Source organism: Canis aureus, chromosome 6, assembly GCF_053574225.1.
Source record: "Canis aureus isolate CA01 chromosome 6, VMU_Caureus_v.1.0, whole genome shotgun sequence".
In the NCBI taxonomy this organism is placed as follows: domain Eukaryota; kingdom Metazoa; phylum Chordata; class Mammalia; order Carnivora; family Canidae; genus Canis; species Canis aureus.
In genome coordinates, this window is record NC_135616.1 from 35,984,037 (window position 1) to 35,999,163 (window position 15,127).

Below are 15,127 nucleotides of genomic sequence, written 5' to 3' on the forward strand. Positions count from 1 at the left end.
GATGGAGAGAGAACTTCAGGGAACAAAAGAAATGAATAAAGAGGGCACCTGTGTGGCTCAGTGGTTGAATAAATGTCTGCCTTTGGCTCAGGTCATAATCCCGGGGTTATGGCATCGAGTCCTGCATCGGGCTCCTTGCAGGGAGCCTGCTTCTCCCTCTGCCTATGTCTTTGCTTCTCTCTCTGTGTCTCTCATGAATAAATAAAAACTTAAAAAAAAAAAAAGAATGAAGAATGGCTGATGTGGCAGTGACAGTGCCAGCAGTTGGATGCTATCAACTGGTTTTTTGTTTTTTAAGGTTTTTAAGTCATCTCTACACCCCAAGTGGGGGCTTGAACTCATGACCCAGATCAAAAGTCTCACTCTTGGGATCCCTGGGTGGCGCAGCGGTTTGGCGCCTGCCTTTGGCCCAGGGCGCGGTCCTGGAGACCCGGGATCGAGTCCCACGTCAGGCTCCCGGTGCATGGAGCCTGCTTCTCCCTCTGCCTGTGTCTCTGCCTCTCTCTCTCTCTCTGTGACTATCATAAATTTAAAAAAAAAAAAAAAAGGTCCCACTCTTCTGATTGAGCCAGCCAAGCTCCCCAACTGTCAACTATTTTACAGCAGTCGCCAGCACATTTAGCTCTTTGGTAGTGGAAAATAAAGGCTAAGATTAAGACTGCTGTAGCTGATATTGCTAGGGTAAAAAGTAAAAATTTTAAGTCAATGCACTTAAACGTGGGGAGAAACGAATATGTGCTATAAAGAACAAGTTTCAGGTATTTTTTAAGACAACTGATTCACGTCAGAAATAAAAATATAAAAAAGAAAAAAACAGCCTGGTTGTAGACCGCTGTCCCCATCGAGGAAATGATATCACCGAGCGCAGAGAGAGCCGCAAGGCAGCAACCCAGGAGAGCTGGGGTGCTGGAGCCTCGGACTAGCCTCGGACTCGGAGGCTCGGAGTCCTAGTAAAAACTACAACTCCCAGAAATCCCGGGACGAGAAGGGGGGCGGAACCAACGGTGTGTGGGCGGGGCCTCCAGAGCGAGCTGCGAACTTCTCCCGCGAGCGGCTTCTCGAGAAGTGGCGGGAGCGGCGGCTATGGAGGCGCCGGAGGAGAAGGAGGCGCAGGTGATGGGGCGGGAGCCGGGATTTGTGGCTTCCGGGGAAACGGCGTCTTTGACACATTTTCGCAGCCGGTGGATCTCCTGGGCGTTCCATGTTTACTTTTTTCCTCCCCGTACTCTCCCGGTCCATCTTTAGGACCGCCTTCGCCATCCTGCCTAGACCCCCGGGCAAGGGCGCCTGCCTTCTTTCCCGGGGCTCTCCTAGCGTGGACTCGGGCTTGGAGAGCGGCGGAGCCCCTTGGTAGCGAGCCCTCTCAGCGGACCACAGTGGGATTTCCGAATCCGAACCCACCTTCCAGCCAAGCCTCGCCGTTCTCCGCTGCTTCCTAGTTAGGGTTTTCACACCTGACCGGGGCCTGCGTCCCAACCCCCGGTGCCCCCCGGTACAGCGGGGCCTTCGGTGTGTTGAGGGCGACGCCTTTTTCAGACTTTGCACGTATAATAATGCTTTAGCACCTTCATGTTGAGTTCTAAAATCAATCGAGTGATGCAGATTATTACCATGCTACTTTGTAGCTTTAGGAAAGGGTGGATTGTTTTCTGATAATGTTCATCGTGCTTGCTCACCTCTGTTTCCTGACATCTGTCTGGTGTGTGTCTCCATAAAGACAAATTGTTTTGTTTTTGTTTTTTTTTGTTTGTTTGTTTTTTTGTAAAGACAAATTGTAATGTGAAGTAAGTAGGATGCCAGAATATTTCTAGAAAACGTTTTGCTTGCCTCTGATCACTTCTTTCTGATGTTTGCTTCATGCTGTTACAATAAACAAGACTTACAATATTTTTCTTATAATGGTTAGGTTGCTGCGTGGTTGAAGAAAATATTCGGAGATCACTCCATTCCGCAATATGAGGTGAACGCTCGGACCACGGAGATTTTACATCACCTTTCGGAGCTCAACAGGGTCCGAGACAGGGACGTCTACCTGGTTATAGAGGACTTGAAGCAGAAAGCAAGTGAATATGAATCAGAAGGTGAGATTAATTGCAGAGTTTTGGATGAGATAATAACTCGAGGTAACTACATTTTGTAACGCTAAGAATACAAAGTTAATTTAGTGTAGACTGCTTGTCAATTTTGCTTCTTGTTCTAGCCAGATTTGCCTCCCACTCCATTATTATAGCAACTTAATAAATCATAAACTTCATTGTAATGTCAATTTTATTGGTACTCTGATACCAGATAGTAACCCCTAACACATGAGTCTAAAGTTAGCCTGACATACAAGCTTTCAGTTTTTCACTTGCATATCTTTTTGGTCTGTTTTTAGTCTTTATGCTTTAGTTATAGTGACCCATCGGGACATCTGAGATGACAGCCATGAACTGCCGGACTTGAACAAATCACGCTATCGCTGTATATTCATGGGATCACATTAGAATTTTCTGCTGTGTATATGTAGCTTGAAAAAGTGCATTCAAGACACCTGTTGTTGTTTTTATAATACAAACTGCACACAAAAGAATTGACAAAAGCCTTTCAGTGGGTTGGAATATAAAAAAGAGGAAGAAAGTGAGACCTACAATTGCCCTGTATTTATTTAACTATGTCTGTGGTACATGTTACATGCAATATTTTGAATGTAGTACAAATTATATTGTAAATCTGTTGTGTATGGGCTTTTTTCCAGTTTTCTTTTAAAAATTAACATACAGCAAAATTGGCTTTTTGTTTTGGTGCACTGCTTTTAGCCTATATGGTATGTTTCCATGATGGAACAATACTTTATATACATATTATTTTATGCAATTACTTTTTATTTTTAAAAGATTTTTTTTATTTATTGAGAGAGACAGATAGTGACAGAGATAGTGAGAGAGACCACAAGTGCGGAGGAGAGGGAGAAGCAGCTTCCCCACTGAGGAGGGAGCCCAACATGGGGCTCAGTCCCAGAACCCCAGGATCACGACCTGAGCCAAAGGCAGACACTTAGCTGACTAAGCTACCCAGGCACCCTATGCAATTGCTTTTTAAATCAGGAAAAAGGGTCGCCTGGGTGGCTCAGTCAGCTAAGTGTCTGCTTTTGGCTCTGGTCATGGTTTTAGGCTCCTGGAACAGAGCCCCATTTCAGGCTCCCGGCTCAGCAAGGAGTCTTTCTCCCGCTGCCCCTCCCCTCTACTCAGGTGCTCTCCTCTCCGTCCCCCAAATAAATAAATATTTTTTTAAAAATCAGGAGAAAAAATATGCATTTATGCTCTTCATAATTCCATAGCCACCTTTCCTGATATTCATTGTTTTTTGTGTGTGCATTTGAATTACTGTTTGGGGTCACTCGCTTTTAGCCCACAGTAGCTTCTTTAGAATTTCTTCTAAATCAGAACTGCTTATGACAAATTCTCTCAGTATTTGTCTATCTGGGAGTCTTTATTTTGCATTCATTTTTGAAAGATAATTTCACTAAATGTAGGACTTTTTGAGAGTTTTTATCTTGAACACTTTGAATATGTTATCTCATTCTTTCTGACCTCCTTTGTTTCTGCCTGAGAAGTCAACTGTTAATCTTATTGGAATTTCCTTGTAAATAATAAATCCTTTTTTCTTTGTTGTTCTCAAGATCATCTCCTTATCTTTTATTTGAGCATTTTTACCTTGGTATGTATGTTTGTGGATCTCTTTGCATTTATTCTGCTTGGATTTGTTGAATGATTCTAGTTTTGTGGGGTTTTTTGAGTTATTCCTTGGATGTGTAAATTATTGTTTTTCAATAAATGTGATAAGTTTTCAGGCATTATTCCTTTGACTGTTTTCTTCTACTTCTTTCTTCTGGACTCCCAACGCGCATATGTTGGTGTACCTAATGGTGTTCCTTGTTTTTCTGCGGTGCTTTTTTTTTTCTTTCAACGTTTTTCCTCTCTGTTCTTCAGCTTCCATAATCTCCATCACTTTATCTTCAAGTTCACTTATTTATTCTGCCACTTCAAGTCTGTTGTTTATTTTCTCTAGCAACTTTTCATTTTAGTTATTGTACTCTTCAACTCCTGCATTTCCATTTAATTTTTTTTAGTAATTTCCATTTCTTTTTGATATTCTCTATTTGATGCAACATTGTCCTTATACCTTTTGTTGCGTCTATGTTTTTAATTTATTTTTTAAAGATTTTATTTATTTATTCATGAGACACAGAGAGAGAGAGAGGCAGAGACACAGGCAGAGGGAGAAGCAGGCTCCAAGCAGGCAGCCCGACGTGGGACTCAGTTCCGGGTCCCCAGGATCCAAAGGCGGCACTAAACCACTGAGCCACCCAGGCTGCCCATTGTTGTGTATTTAATCATGGTTTTCTTTTTCTTTTTTTTTTAAGATTTTATTTATTTATTCATGAGAGACAGAGAGAGAGAGAGAGAGAGGCAGAGACAGGCAGAGACACAGGCAGAGGGAGAAGCAGGCTCCATGCAGGGAGCCCGACGTGGGACTCGATCCCAGGTCTCCAGGATCACCCTCCAGGCTACAGGCAGCACTAAACTGCTGCGCCACCAGGGCTACCCTAATCGTGGTTTTCTTTGGTACTATGAACTTGTTCATTATGCTATTTTGAAGTCTTTTCTGATAAATCCAACATCTGTCATTCTGACAGGCAGTTTCTGTTGCTTGCTTTTTGCTCTGGGTCATGCTTTCTTGTTTTGCATTCCTCTCTATTTTTTTTTTTTTGTGGAAATTGGACTTTTTAGATACTGTATTGTAGTAACTCTGTATTCCAACCCACTGAAAGGTTTTTGTCAATTCTTTTGTGTGTAGTTTGTATTACAAACTTGTAGTAACTTGTAGTACAAGTCTCCCAACACCCCAACCCCTCAGAGCTTGTTGTCATTATGGTTTTCTTGTTTGTTTAATGACTGACTGATTGTTTTTAATGAAATCTATTTACCCTTGATGGTATTTAGCCTGTGATGTTGCTCCTCAGGGAGGCAGATACTTAAGTATCCCACAGTCACTGTGGGATGGCAGTGGCTTTGGTAGGATTGTCTTCCTCTCTTTCATGGACTATATCCAACTGCAAAATTCTGCTAATTGACAGCTGATTATTGTTTCCAGCAATGTTGTGGGATATAAATTGCTCTACAAGTGAATCCAATCAAATTCTAGCACCCTTAAAGGAATAGTTTCAGAGGGCAGTGTTTGATATTTATTGTGACCCTAGGATGGCTTTTGTCATGTGTCTTATCTTCTGCTTCTCCTATGCGAACTAACTGTAACTAGCCTACAGTTTAACCTGTGTCTTGACTCTTTTCCCAATTGCTTTTTACTATAACTTCCACAGTTCTTGAGAGTCTCTTTAAGCTTGGACTTCTCCAGGCTCTATTGCAAATGAATTCAATTCCTTTGGGAAGATGCTGGGAATTATCTCTTCTATGGCTTGCTTCTTCTTCTGCCCAGAATCTCTGAGTCAGGGATCTGGAGTTGGGGATAGAGACATTAACAAGCTTTTCTCTGAGTGGTGCTGCCAGTGTAGATGCTGAGTGGTTGGTTGACAGGGGAGTACAACAAGCCTCTTGGTTTGCCTTTCCTGGTGTGGAATCACCACCTCATGAGCTGGTACAGGACCCTTGGGACCCTGGTATTCTCAGCATGCTAGAAGCTCTCCCAATAGTCAAAACAGTCTGGAGTGGAGTCTTTGCCTCATTGGACTGGGAGGGAGAAGGTAAGGGTGGTCTTGGTTTAAATACCACAAACTCTCATCTTCCTTACTGAATTTTCATAGATTTTCTAGAATAGTTGTTTCTTTATTTGCTATTTGTCCTTAGGACCATTTCCAGAGGTTTTGAATCATTGTGTTTTGGTTCTGGGTGGTTGTTGTTGTTTTTACATGGTTGGGTTTCTTTCTTTGTTTTTTACAATTTTCGTCAGTTTCACTGGAGAGCAGGTATGCAGATCTTGTACTGTTTGGCTGGAAGTCTTAATTCCTGGTCTGTTGATTTTTGACAAGGGTAAGAGACAATTCAGTGGAGGAAAAAATAGCCTTTTTCAATGACTAGTGCTGGAGTAATTGGATGATCCACATGTACAAGAATGAAGTTGGACCCTGCCTCATGCCATATGTAAGAGTAAACTCAAAACAAATGAAAAACCTAAACACAAAAGCTAAACCTAAAACTCAGAAGACAACATCAGAGTATATCTTCATGACCTTGAATCTGGCAGTGGTTTCTTAACTATGATTCCCCTAAACAGAAGCAACAAAGGAAAAAGATAAATTGGATATCGTCAAAATTAAAAACTTTTGTTCTCAAAGGACACCATCAAGTAAATGAAAAGACAACCCACAGCATGGAAGAAAACATTTGTAAGTCATATCTGATAGGGGACTTGTATCTATAGGGCACCTAAGTAGCTCACTTGGTTAAGTATCTGCCTTTGGCTTGGGTCATAATCCCAGGATCCTGGCATTGAGCCCCACATCAGGCTACCTGCAGGGAGCCTGCTTCTCCTCCTCCCTCTGCTGTTCCCCCTGCTTGTGCTCTTGGGCGCTTTCTCTCTCCCTCCCTCTCTCTCTCTCTCTCTCTCTCTCTCTGTCAAACAAATCTTAAAAAAGAGGGGGGGGGGGACTTATATCTACAACATATAAAGAACTCTTACAACTCAATAATAAAAAGATAAATAATCCAATTAAAAATGGACAAGGGGTGTGAATATACATTTCTTCCAAGCAGATACAAAAATGGCCATTAAACCAGCATTGATAGCCATCAGGGAAGTGCAAATGAAAATTGCAATTCACTTCACACCTACAAGGAGGGCTACAATCAAAAAGAAAAGTATTTGGGTCTTGAGTTATCATTATATTGATCATTATTAAGTTCTGTGAGTGACCACTATGCAAAAATAATAATGATGATAACAACTGTTGGTAATGTATGGAGAAATTGAAATCCTCATACACTTCTGGTAGGATTGTAATATCATACATTTGCTTTGGAAAAAAGTCTGATAATTCCTCAAATGGTTAAACATAGTTAGAATGTGACCAGCAGTTCTACTCCTAGGTATATACCCAAATACGAAATGAGTAAAGACAGAATGTAGGTAAGTGGTTCCTAGGGCTTCATGGGTTGGGGAATTGGAATATGATGACTAAGAAATATGGTTTTTTTGGGGGGGGGGCGTGATGAAAATGTTCTAAAATTGATCATATTGATGGTGTACAACTCTGAATATACTACACACCATCAAATTATATACTTTAGGTGGGTGGATTTGTGTGATATGTGATGATTTCAATAAAGCTATTAAAAATTCAAATAAAACAAACATCTTAGTTACCATAGAACTCTTATATTTTTTCAGCCAAGCATCTTCAGAACCTTCTCATGGAGAGTGTGAATTTTTCCCCTGCCAATCTGTCTAGCACTGGTTCTAGGTACCTGAATGCTTTGGTTGACAGTGCAGTGGCCCTTGAAACAAAGGATACCTCACTAGCTAGGTAATTCTTGTGACAATTTTAATTTCTGAAATCATATATACTATAAGGTCTTGACCTGAGGACTTTTTGTTTCTCTGGGTAATTCTATATAGGAAATAAACAATAAATGCAGAAACACTGAATTTACTTATCCTTATCATTGCCAGTGAGTATGTGTAATTAATTCAGATAAGTTCAGTGTTCTTTAAATTTTCTTCTTCCAAGATTAGGTTTGTAAAGGTTGGTTCTCATGTATATTTGGAAAGAGATTAGGTATTACTTACATCACTCAACCTAAACAATAAGAAAAGCAGTAGGTTAAATGACCTGATTGAGCATAGTGAATTATGGTCACTCTCCCCCTACTGGTAGAGTAGGTTAAGGACCTTTATTCTTATGACAGGCATTCCAGCTATATAATGATATTATTATTTTCAACAACACTAAGGGGAAACTGAAGTTCAGGAAAAGTCTGTTAAATAACTTCTCCTAGCTGGTAAATGTCAGAATTGGGATTCCAACCCAATTTGACTCCAGAGTCAATCTGATTACCATTGGTAGCCGTGTGTTAGCTATATTGCATAGCTATTCTACTTAATTGCCCATATAAGGACTTGGAATTTATATGTATTCTCAGAGAGTAGTGTTTCAGATATAAGAACATACGACTACATTGCAGCAGAAATCTAAACCTGAATTAAGTCAATTTAGCAGACACCAAACACTAGTTATATGTAAGTGTATAAGCATAGATACGGATACTGGTACAGATACAGATACAGATATAGATACATGCATACATACAGGCACTGAGGAGGCAGAGATGAGTAGGATAATAGCTATGAGCAAGGATAGTCTCTATTTATGGTCAAATAAGGGAGTTAGGTATGTAAAACTATATTGTCGTTTGACATCTGTAACAATATGAGAGTATACCAGCTGTTGCTAAGTAGCACAGAGGGGTAGGGAGTTTCAAAATGGGAATAAATCTTATTTGAGTTTTGAAAGACAAATGGAAATTTGCCTGAAGAAGGGCTTTTCAGGCAATGGAAACAACATATAAAAATGCATAGAGAAAAAATGCATGGAGCCTTGAAACAGTATGATTGTAGAAGAATCCACATAAGTCATTGTTAGAAATGAGGAATAATTGTCATTATTGTCCTTAATGTTCATTTTTATGTGACAAGATTCTTTTTTTAGTTTTATCCCTGCAGTGAATGATCTGACCTCTGATCTTTTCTGTACCAAATCCAAAAATGAAGAAATCAAGCTTGAATTGGAAAAACTTGAAAAAAATTTGACTGCAACGTTAGTGTTAGAAAAATGTCTACGAGAGTAAGTACTGAGTTGGAAGTGATGAAAATGGTTATTATAAAGGCAGTAACAGGACATTGCCGGGTTTAGTTTTAGCATTAGATATGATTTAAAATACCTGTTAAGAACTGGGGTCCATAAATGGTTTTCTAAGTAAATAATGACTTGGGTGGAGATAGGGGTTGGTTTGGTACAGATTTTCATCTTTTATTTCATGCAATTTTTTACTGTTTTTTTTTTTTTTTTAATTTTATTTATTTGTGATAGTCACACACATACAGAGAGAGAGAGGCAGAGACATAGGCAGAGGGAGAAGCAGGCTCCATGCACCAGGAGCCTGATGTGGGATTCAATCCTGGGTCTCCAGGATCACGCCCTGGGCCAAAGTCAGGCACTAAACCGCTGCGCCACCCAGGGTTCCCTACTGTTTTGTTTTTTTTTTTTCTTTTACAATTAGCCTAGGTTCTTTTTTTTTTTTTAAGATTTATTTATTTAGGGATCCCTGGGTGGCGCAGCGGTTTGGCGCCTGCCTTTGGCGCAGGGCGTGATCCTGGAGACCCCGGATCAAATCCCACGTCGGGCTCCCGGGGCATGGAGTCTGCTTCTGCCTCTGCCTATGTCTCTGCCTCTCTCTCTCTCTCTCTGTGTGACTATCATAAATAAATAAAATTTAAAAAAATATTTAAAAAAAAGATTTATTTATTTATTTGAGAGAGTGTGTGAGCAAGTACAGGACAGAAGGAGAGGGAGAGAAAATCTTAAGCATACTCCATATTGAGCAGAGAGCCCAACGGGGGGCTTGATCCCTCTACCCTGAGATCATGACCGGAGCCAAAATGAAGAGTCAGATGCGTAACTGCATGCACCATCCAGGTGCCCCAACAAATAGCCTAGGTTTTATAATTTAGAGAATATATGTGAATTTTTTTTGACTTATAAGCAATGGTGCAATTTAAAATCACATTATATTTTGTTTCCCATTCTTACTGGAGGTCTGGTATCCCTCTTTTTTTAAAGATTTGTTTGTTTGTTTATTTATTTATTTATTTATTTATTTATTTATTTATTTATTTATTTTAGAAAGTGCGTGTGTGCATGAGCATGCATGCAAGGGGAGGAAGGGGCACAGAGAGAATCTCAAGCAGACTCCCTCCTGATCATGGAACCTGATGCAGGGCTTGATCCTACAACCCTGAGATCATGACCAGAGCAGAAATCAAGATCAGACGCTTAACCAAGTAACCAACTAAGCCACCCAGGTGCCCCTAGAGCTCTGGTATCCATCTTGATGTTCTGGATGTTCTTTAGATCCAGTTGCCCCAGAGATTAGGTGCTGTAAATCAGGAATATGGATGTACATGAGTAATTTGGTGGTGTGTAAATTTATTTAACAAATACTGAATATGTATATGCAAGGGACCCTGTCATGTCACATTTAGGAAAGAGGACTTTGGGACATCCGTAATTCAAATTGGCTTGGATATATTAAATGACTTCCTTAAGCAGCAGGTTTATTTCTCCAGGAATAATTGCCATATATTAATCTTAAAATTACTTAGTATGCCTTGAGAAAAATTCCAGGTAGCAACATGGAGGGAAAGATGACCTAGAAGAATACATGGTAGCTACTCTGGGATATAAAATATATGGTAGAGGGGCACCTGGGTGGCTCAGTTAGTTCAGCGTCTGTCTTTGGCTTAGGTCATGATCCCATGATCCCCACATCAGGCACCCTGCTCAGTGCGGTCTGCTTCTCCCTCCCCTCTGCCTGCAGCTCCTCCTGCTTCTGCTCTCTCTCTCTTTCTCTCAAATAAAAAATAAAATCTTTAAAAAATAAAATAAATTATATAATCCAGCAAGTATATTATCAACTTCTGAGAATCCAGAATTAAATCCCAAAAGTAGTAGAGTTTCTTCTTTATAGTAATTCCACTGCGGAGAAGAAAATGTTTTCAACTTTACTTTTTAAAGGGATCTAAAGAAGGCAGAGCTGCATCTCTCTACAGAAAGGGCCAAAGTTGACAATCGTCTTCAGAACATGGACTTCCTAAAAGCAAAGTCGGAGGAGTTCAGATTTGGAATCAGAACTGCAGAGGTTTGTACAAAAGACTGAATGTATTCTTTTCAGACTTCTTGTTGACCTTCACCCTCCCAACGAGGCAGTATTATTATTATTACCAGTTTATAGATAAGGGAACTATGGAGAAGGTGGGTAACTTGCCCAAAGTCACGTAGCTACTTAGCAGCAGATCCAGATTCAAACTCAGGCAGCCAGGCCTCAAAGCCCAGACTCTTAGTACTGCACCCATCTTTTGGTAAATCTGTGACTGAAATAATCCATATACTGCATAAAGTACTTAGATGCTTGTATAGTTTTTCATCTATGATTGTAGCTCCTCATAACTGTGTTATATGGTGAAAATATGTCATGATGGTCACTTTCAAAATACTGTTTTTGACTGAACTCCCTTTTTTGTAATTCTAGGAGCAGCTTTCAGCCAGAGGCATGGATGCTTCTCTGTCTCATCAGTCCCTAGTAGCACTTTCAGAGGTGAGCTCATTTTAACCCAATTTAGCTTCCTTTAAAATTTTAGTGCATAATCTGCTTTATGTTTTGTTTCTTTTTATAGAGCTTTGTTCACTATTGACCTGTTTTTTTTTTAACCTCTGTACTTTATGTTCACCAGTATTTATACCTTTATTACTTGGTTAGCTGCATCTATCCTCACATTTGTTTGATTGTCTGTATTTATTACTATTACTATATGCTAGAAACTTTTTGTTAGAGTCAGTTATATGTTGTTGATTTATCTGTAAAATAAATTTATTGAGGGATAATGTGTCAACCATCTAGGTCCTCTTCTTTTTCCACTTACAGTAAAAATGCAGACCTGAAAACTCCTATAGGATGCAATTCTGGGTTTTTAGATGGTATAAGTATCATTTATTTTGGTAGAAGAGGGATAAAGAGGGAGTTTTGTTTTATTTTATTATTATTTATTATTTTAAGATTTTTTGCACTTTGATTTTTGGAATCTAAAGTTGACAATTCATAAATACATATTTGAGATTCTAACTGTTCCCTTATATTCTGGTTCCTTTTTTTTTTTTTTTTTTTTAAAGATTTTATTTATTGATTTGACAGAGAAGGCACATGCAGGGGGAGCTGCAGAGAAGCACATTTCCCACTGAGCAGGGAGCCCAACATGGGGCCAGATCCCAGGACCCTGGAATTGCGACCCAAGCCAAAGGCAGACCCTTAACCAACTGAGCCACCCACGCACCCTCATTCTGATTCCTCTTAATTACATTATTCTGTACTTCTAGACAGCATAGTTAGATCCTATTCTCTCTCTCTTTTTTTAAGATTTTATTTATTGATAGAGAAGAAAGAGAGGGGAAAAGTGCAAGGAGGGCAGGAGCAGAGGGGGAGGGAGAAGCACAGGCAGACTGTGTGCTGAGCGCAAAGCCTGACACAGGACTCCATCTCAGGACCCTGAGATCATGACCCGAGCTGAAACTAAGAGTTGGACACTTAGCCGATTGAGCCACTTGGGCGTCCCTATTCTCTTTTTCTAAAGTATTTTTAAGTAATCCCTACATCCAAGGTGGGGCTTGAACTTACAACCCTGAGATCAGGATACACATGCTCCATGAACTGAGCCAGCCAGATGCCCTGCTTAATCCTGTTCTTAATAAATGGGAGTATAACTTTTCTCTTTTAAGCATTTTATAAGGATTGTTTCCATTGGAAGTGAGTTTGTTATTCAAATATCATCGAATCAAATTTGACCCATTGGTACAATTTGATACATTATTTAAAATATCTTAATGTTAATGCTTTATTATGTTTGGTTTCAGAAATGATCAGTGTGTAGTTGCATTATGAATATCTCTATCACTCTGTGACTCTTGTGTTTTTCCACCCCCAGAAATTGGCAGAACTAAAACAGCAGACTATACCTTTGAAGAAAAAATTGGAGTCATATTTAGATTTAATGCCGGTAATTATTTTTATGAATTAAAAAAAAAGACATCTCTAACTTTCCCCAAGGGTACTAAATGATCATGAAAATACTGGATCCATGTTTAAGGATTTAAAGTCTGCTGAATTTCAGAATTATATGTTCACTGGATACTCTTCTGTAAGGTTTTTGCCTTTTGAAAAAGATATACACTTTTTTCTCCTTGAGTCCTAGTTGAAACAATATAACCTCTCCTTGTTTTATTTTTCTTTAAAAGAACCCATCCCTTGCTCAGGTGAAAATTGAAGAAGCAAAGCGGGAATTAGTAAGTAGTTCCATTTTTTTCTTTTGATTTTTTCTTTTTTCTTTTTTCTTTTTTTTTCTTTTGATTTTTTAAAAAGAAGAAAAAAGACACTGATATAATTAAAGCTCCCTTCATTCTTCTTATTCAGAGGTAAACCACAGTCCCGAAGTTGCTGTGTGTCATTAACAATGATTTTTTAAAATTATTTTGGTTTTTTTGAGTCAGTTCTATACTCATTGTGGGTCTTGAACTCATGACCCCAAGATCAAGAGTCACATGCTCTCTCCCTGAGGCAGCCAGGCACCCCTATGCAGTTTTGCATAAATTTTTTCCATAAAAACTTTTGGATATGTGTATATAGTTCTTTTTTTTTTTCTAAAGATTTTATTTATTTATTAATGAGAGACATAGAGAAGCAGAGACACTGGCAGAGGGAGAAGCAGGCTCCATGCAGGGAGCCTGATGCGGGACTCGATCCTGGGTCTCCAGGACCAGGCCCTGGGCTGAATGTGGCGCTAAACAGCTGAGCCACTCAGGTCACCCTATATTTCTTTTCATAAAAAATACACAGTGATCATTTATCTTTTATAAATATAAATTTTTTATAAATATAAATATAAATATAAATTTTATTAAATGATACACCGACTCATCTCTTTAAAGGGTTTTTCTCCCTTGAGATGTTTATTAGAATCAGAAGTCAGAAAGCTTTTGGGTTGTGGAAGAGAGGGGGGAGATACAAAGGCAAGGAATGTCAAAAAGCACATTTAATATTTATAATGGTATTTTTAAAATTTCTTTAAGATGGATTTACTTATTTTAGAGAAGGAAAGAGAAGAGAGAATGCCAGCAGGGAGAGGGACAGAGGGAGGGAGAGTCTTCAGGACATTTTCCACTGAGTGTGGAGCCCCATGTAGGGCTCGACTAAAACTCGGAGATGATGACCTGAGCTGAAATTAAGAGTCAGACCATAACCGACTGTGCCACCCAGGAGCCCCTAAAATTCTGTTTTAATGTTTTTCTTTTTTGCTTCCCTTATTTTAAATAATACTGGAAGTTAGAGTACTTGTTTTATGTCCTTATTTATAGAATATATGGTGTTTCCTTCTTACTTTAGGACACCATTGAAGCTGAACTTACAAAGAAGGTAGACATGATGGAACTGTGACCAGAGTCAAGTATGCTTCATCTTCCCTAAACAGAGTAAATTGAAGAGGACTTGAAAGAATTGTTTTCTCTTGGCATTCCTTAATAACTTAACTCCTGTGTTCTTAGATAATAATGTCACTGTTGATGGAACAGTAGTTTCCAGTTGTATATTGCATTTCTATGCCCAAATACATAGTTTTCATTTTACAAAGCATTATGAGTTCTCTTTGTTGCTGGCAGTTAAGTGTCCTTTGTTGGGTCTCTTTGGTAAACATTATGACATTTGTCATGTAGTCACTCATGAGGTCAGCTATGCAAAAAGGAGAGTTCTGCAACTCAGTTATGCTTCTTCCATTCCTCCCTCCAGGGTTTTGCTGTCATTCCTTCTGATCAGTGCACCTGCCTACCTCCAAATGTTAATGTATGCAGGGATTAAGTTTATGAAAGAGATGACCTTTTAAATCAGTAGGGAAGAGGTGGGTAATTCAACACATGGTGCTAGATCCTTACTTCACACCTTATGTCAGGATAATCCCAAAGATCAAAGATTTAAATGTTAAAGAAAAAAAGAAAAGAAAAAAGAACCAAGGAGAAGCTTTAATTTTATTTTTAGATTTTATGTATGTATGTATGTATTTGAGAGAGAATGAGAGAGCCTAAGCAGGGGGAGCAGCAGAGGGAGAGGGAGAAGCAGGCTCCCCACTGAGCAGGGAGGCTCAATCCCAGGACCCCAGGATCATGACCTGAACTGAAAGCAGGTGCTTAAAACTGAGCCAGTCAGGTGCCCCAAAGCCTTACTGTTTTTGGTTTTGTGTTTTGTTTAAAGATTTTATTTATTTATTCATGAGAGAGAGAGAGAGAGAGAGAGGCAGAGACCCAGGCAGAGGGAGA

At 39.4% G+C, this 15,127-nt stretch overlaps 1 protein-coding gene across 1 annotated transcript; it reads left to right on the forward strand.

The window, feature by feature from the left end:
• The first annotated feature begins 969 nt into the window (after nucleotides 1–969).
• HAUS1 (HAUS augmin like complex subunit 1) lies at nucleotides 970–14,447 on the forward strand. Its single transcript, XM_077900646.1, has 9 exons — nucleotides 970–1,113; nucleotides 1,907–2,081; nucleotides 7,387–7,522; nucleotides 8,705–8,839; nucleotides 10,790–10,913; nucleotides 11,304–11,369; nucleotides 12,751–12,822; nucleotides 13,061–13,108; nucleotides 14,205–14,447. Exons 1-9 carry the CDS (start codon nucleotides 1,084–1,086, stop codon nucleotides 14,253–14,255), a joined length of 837 nt encoding a protein of 278 aa, XP_077756772.1. The 5' UTR covers nucleotides 970–1,083; the 3' UTR covers nucleotides 14,256–14,447.
• Nucleotides 14,448–15,127: the final 680 nt, after the last annotated feature.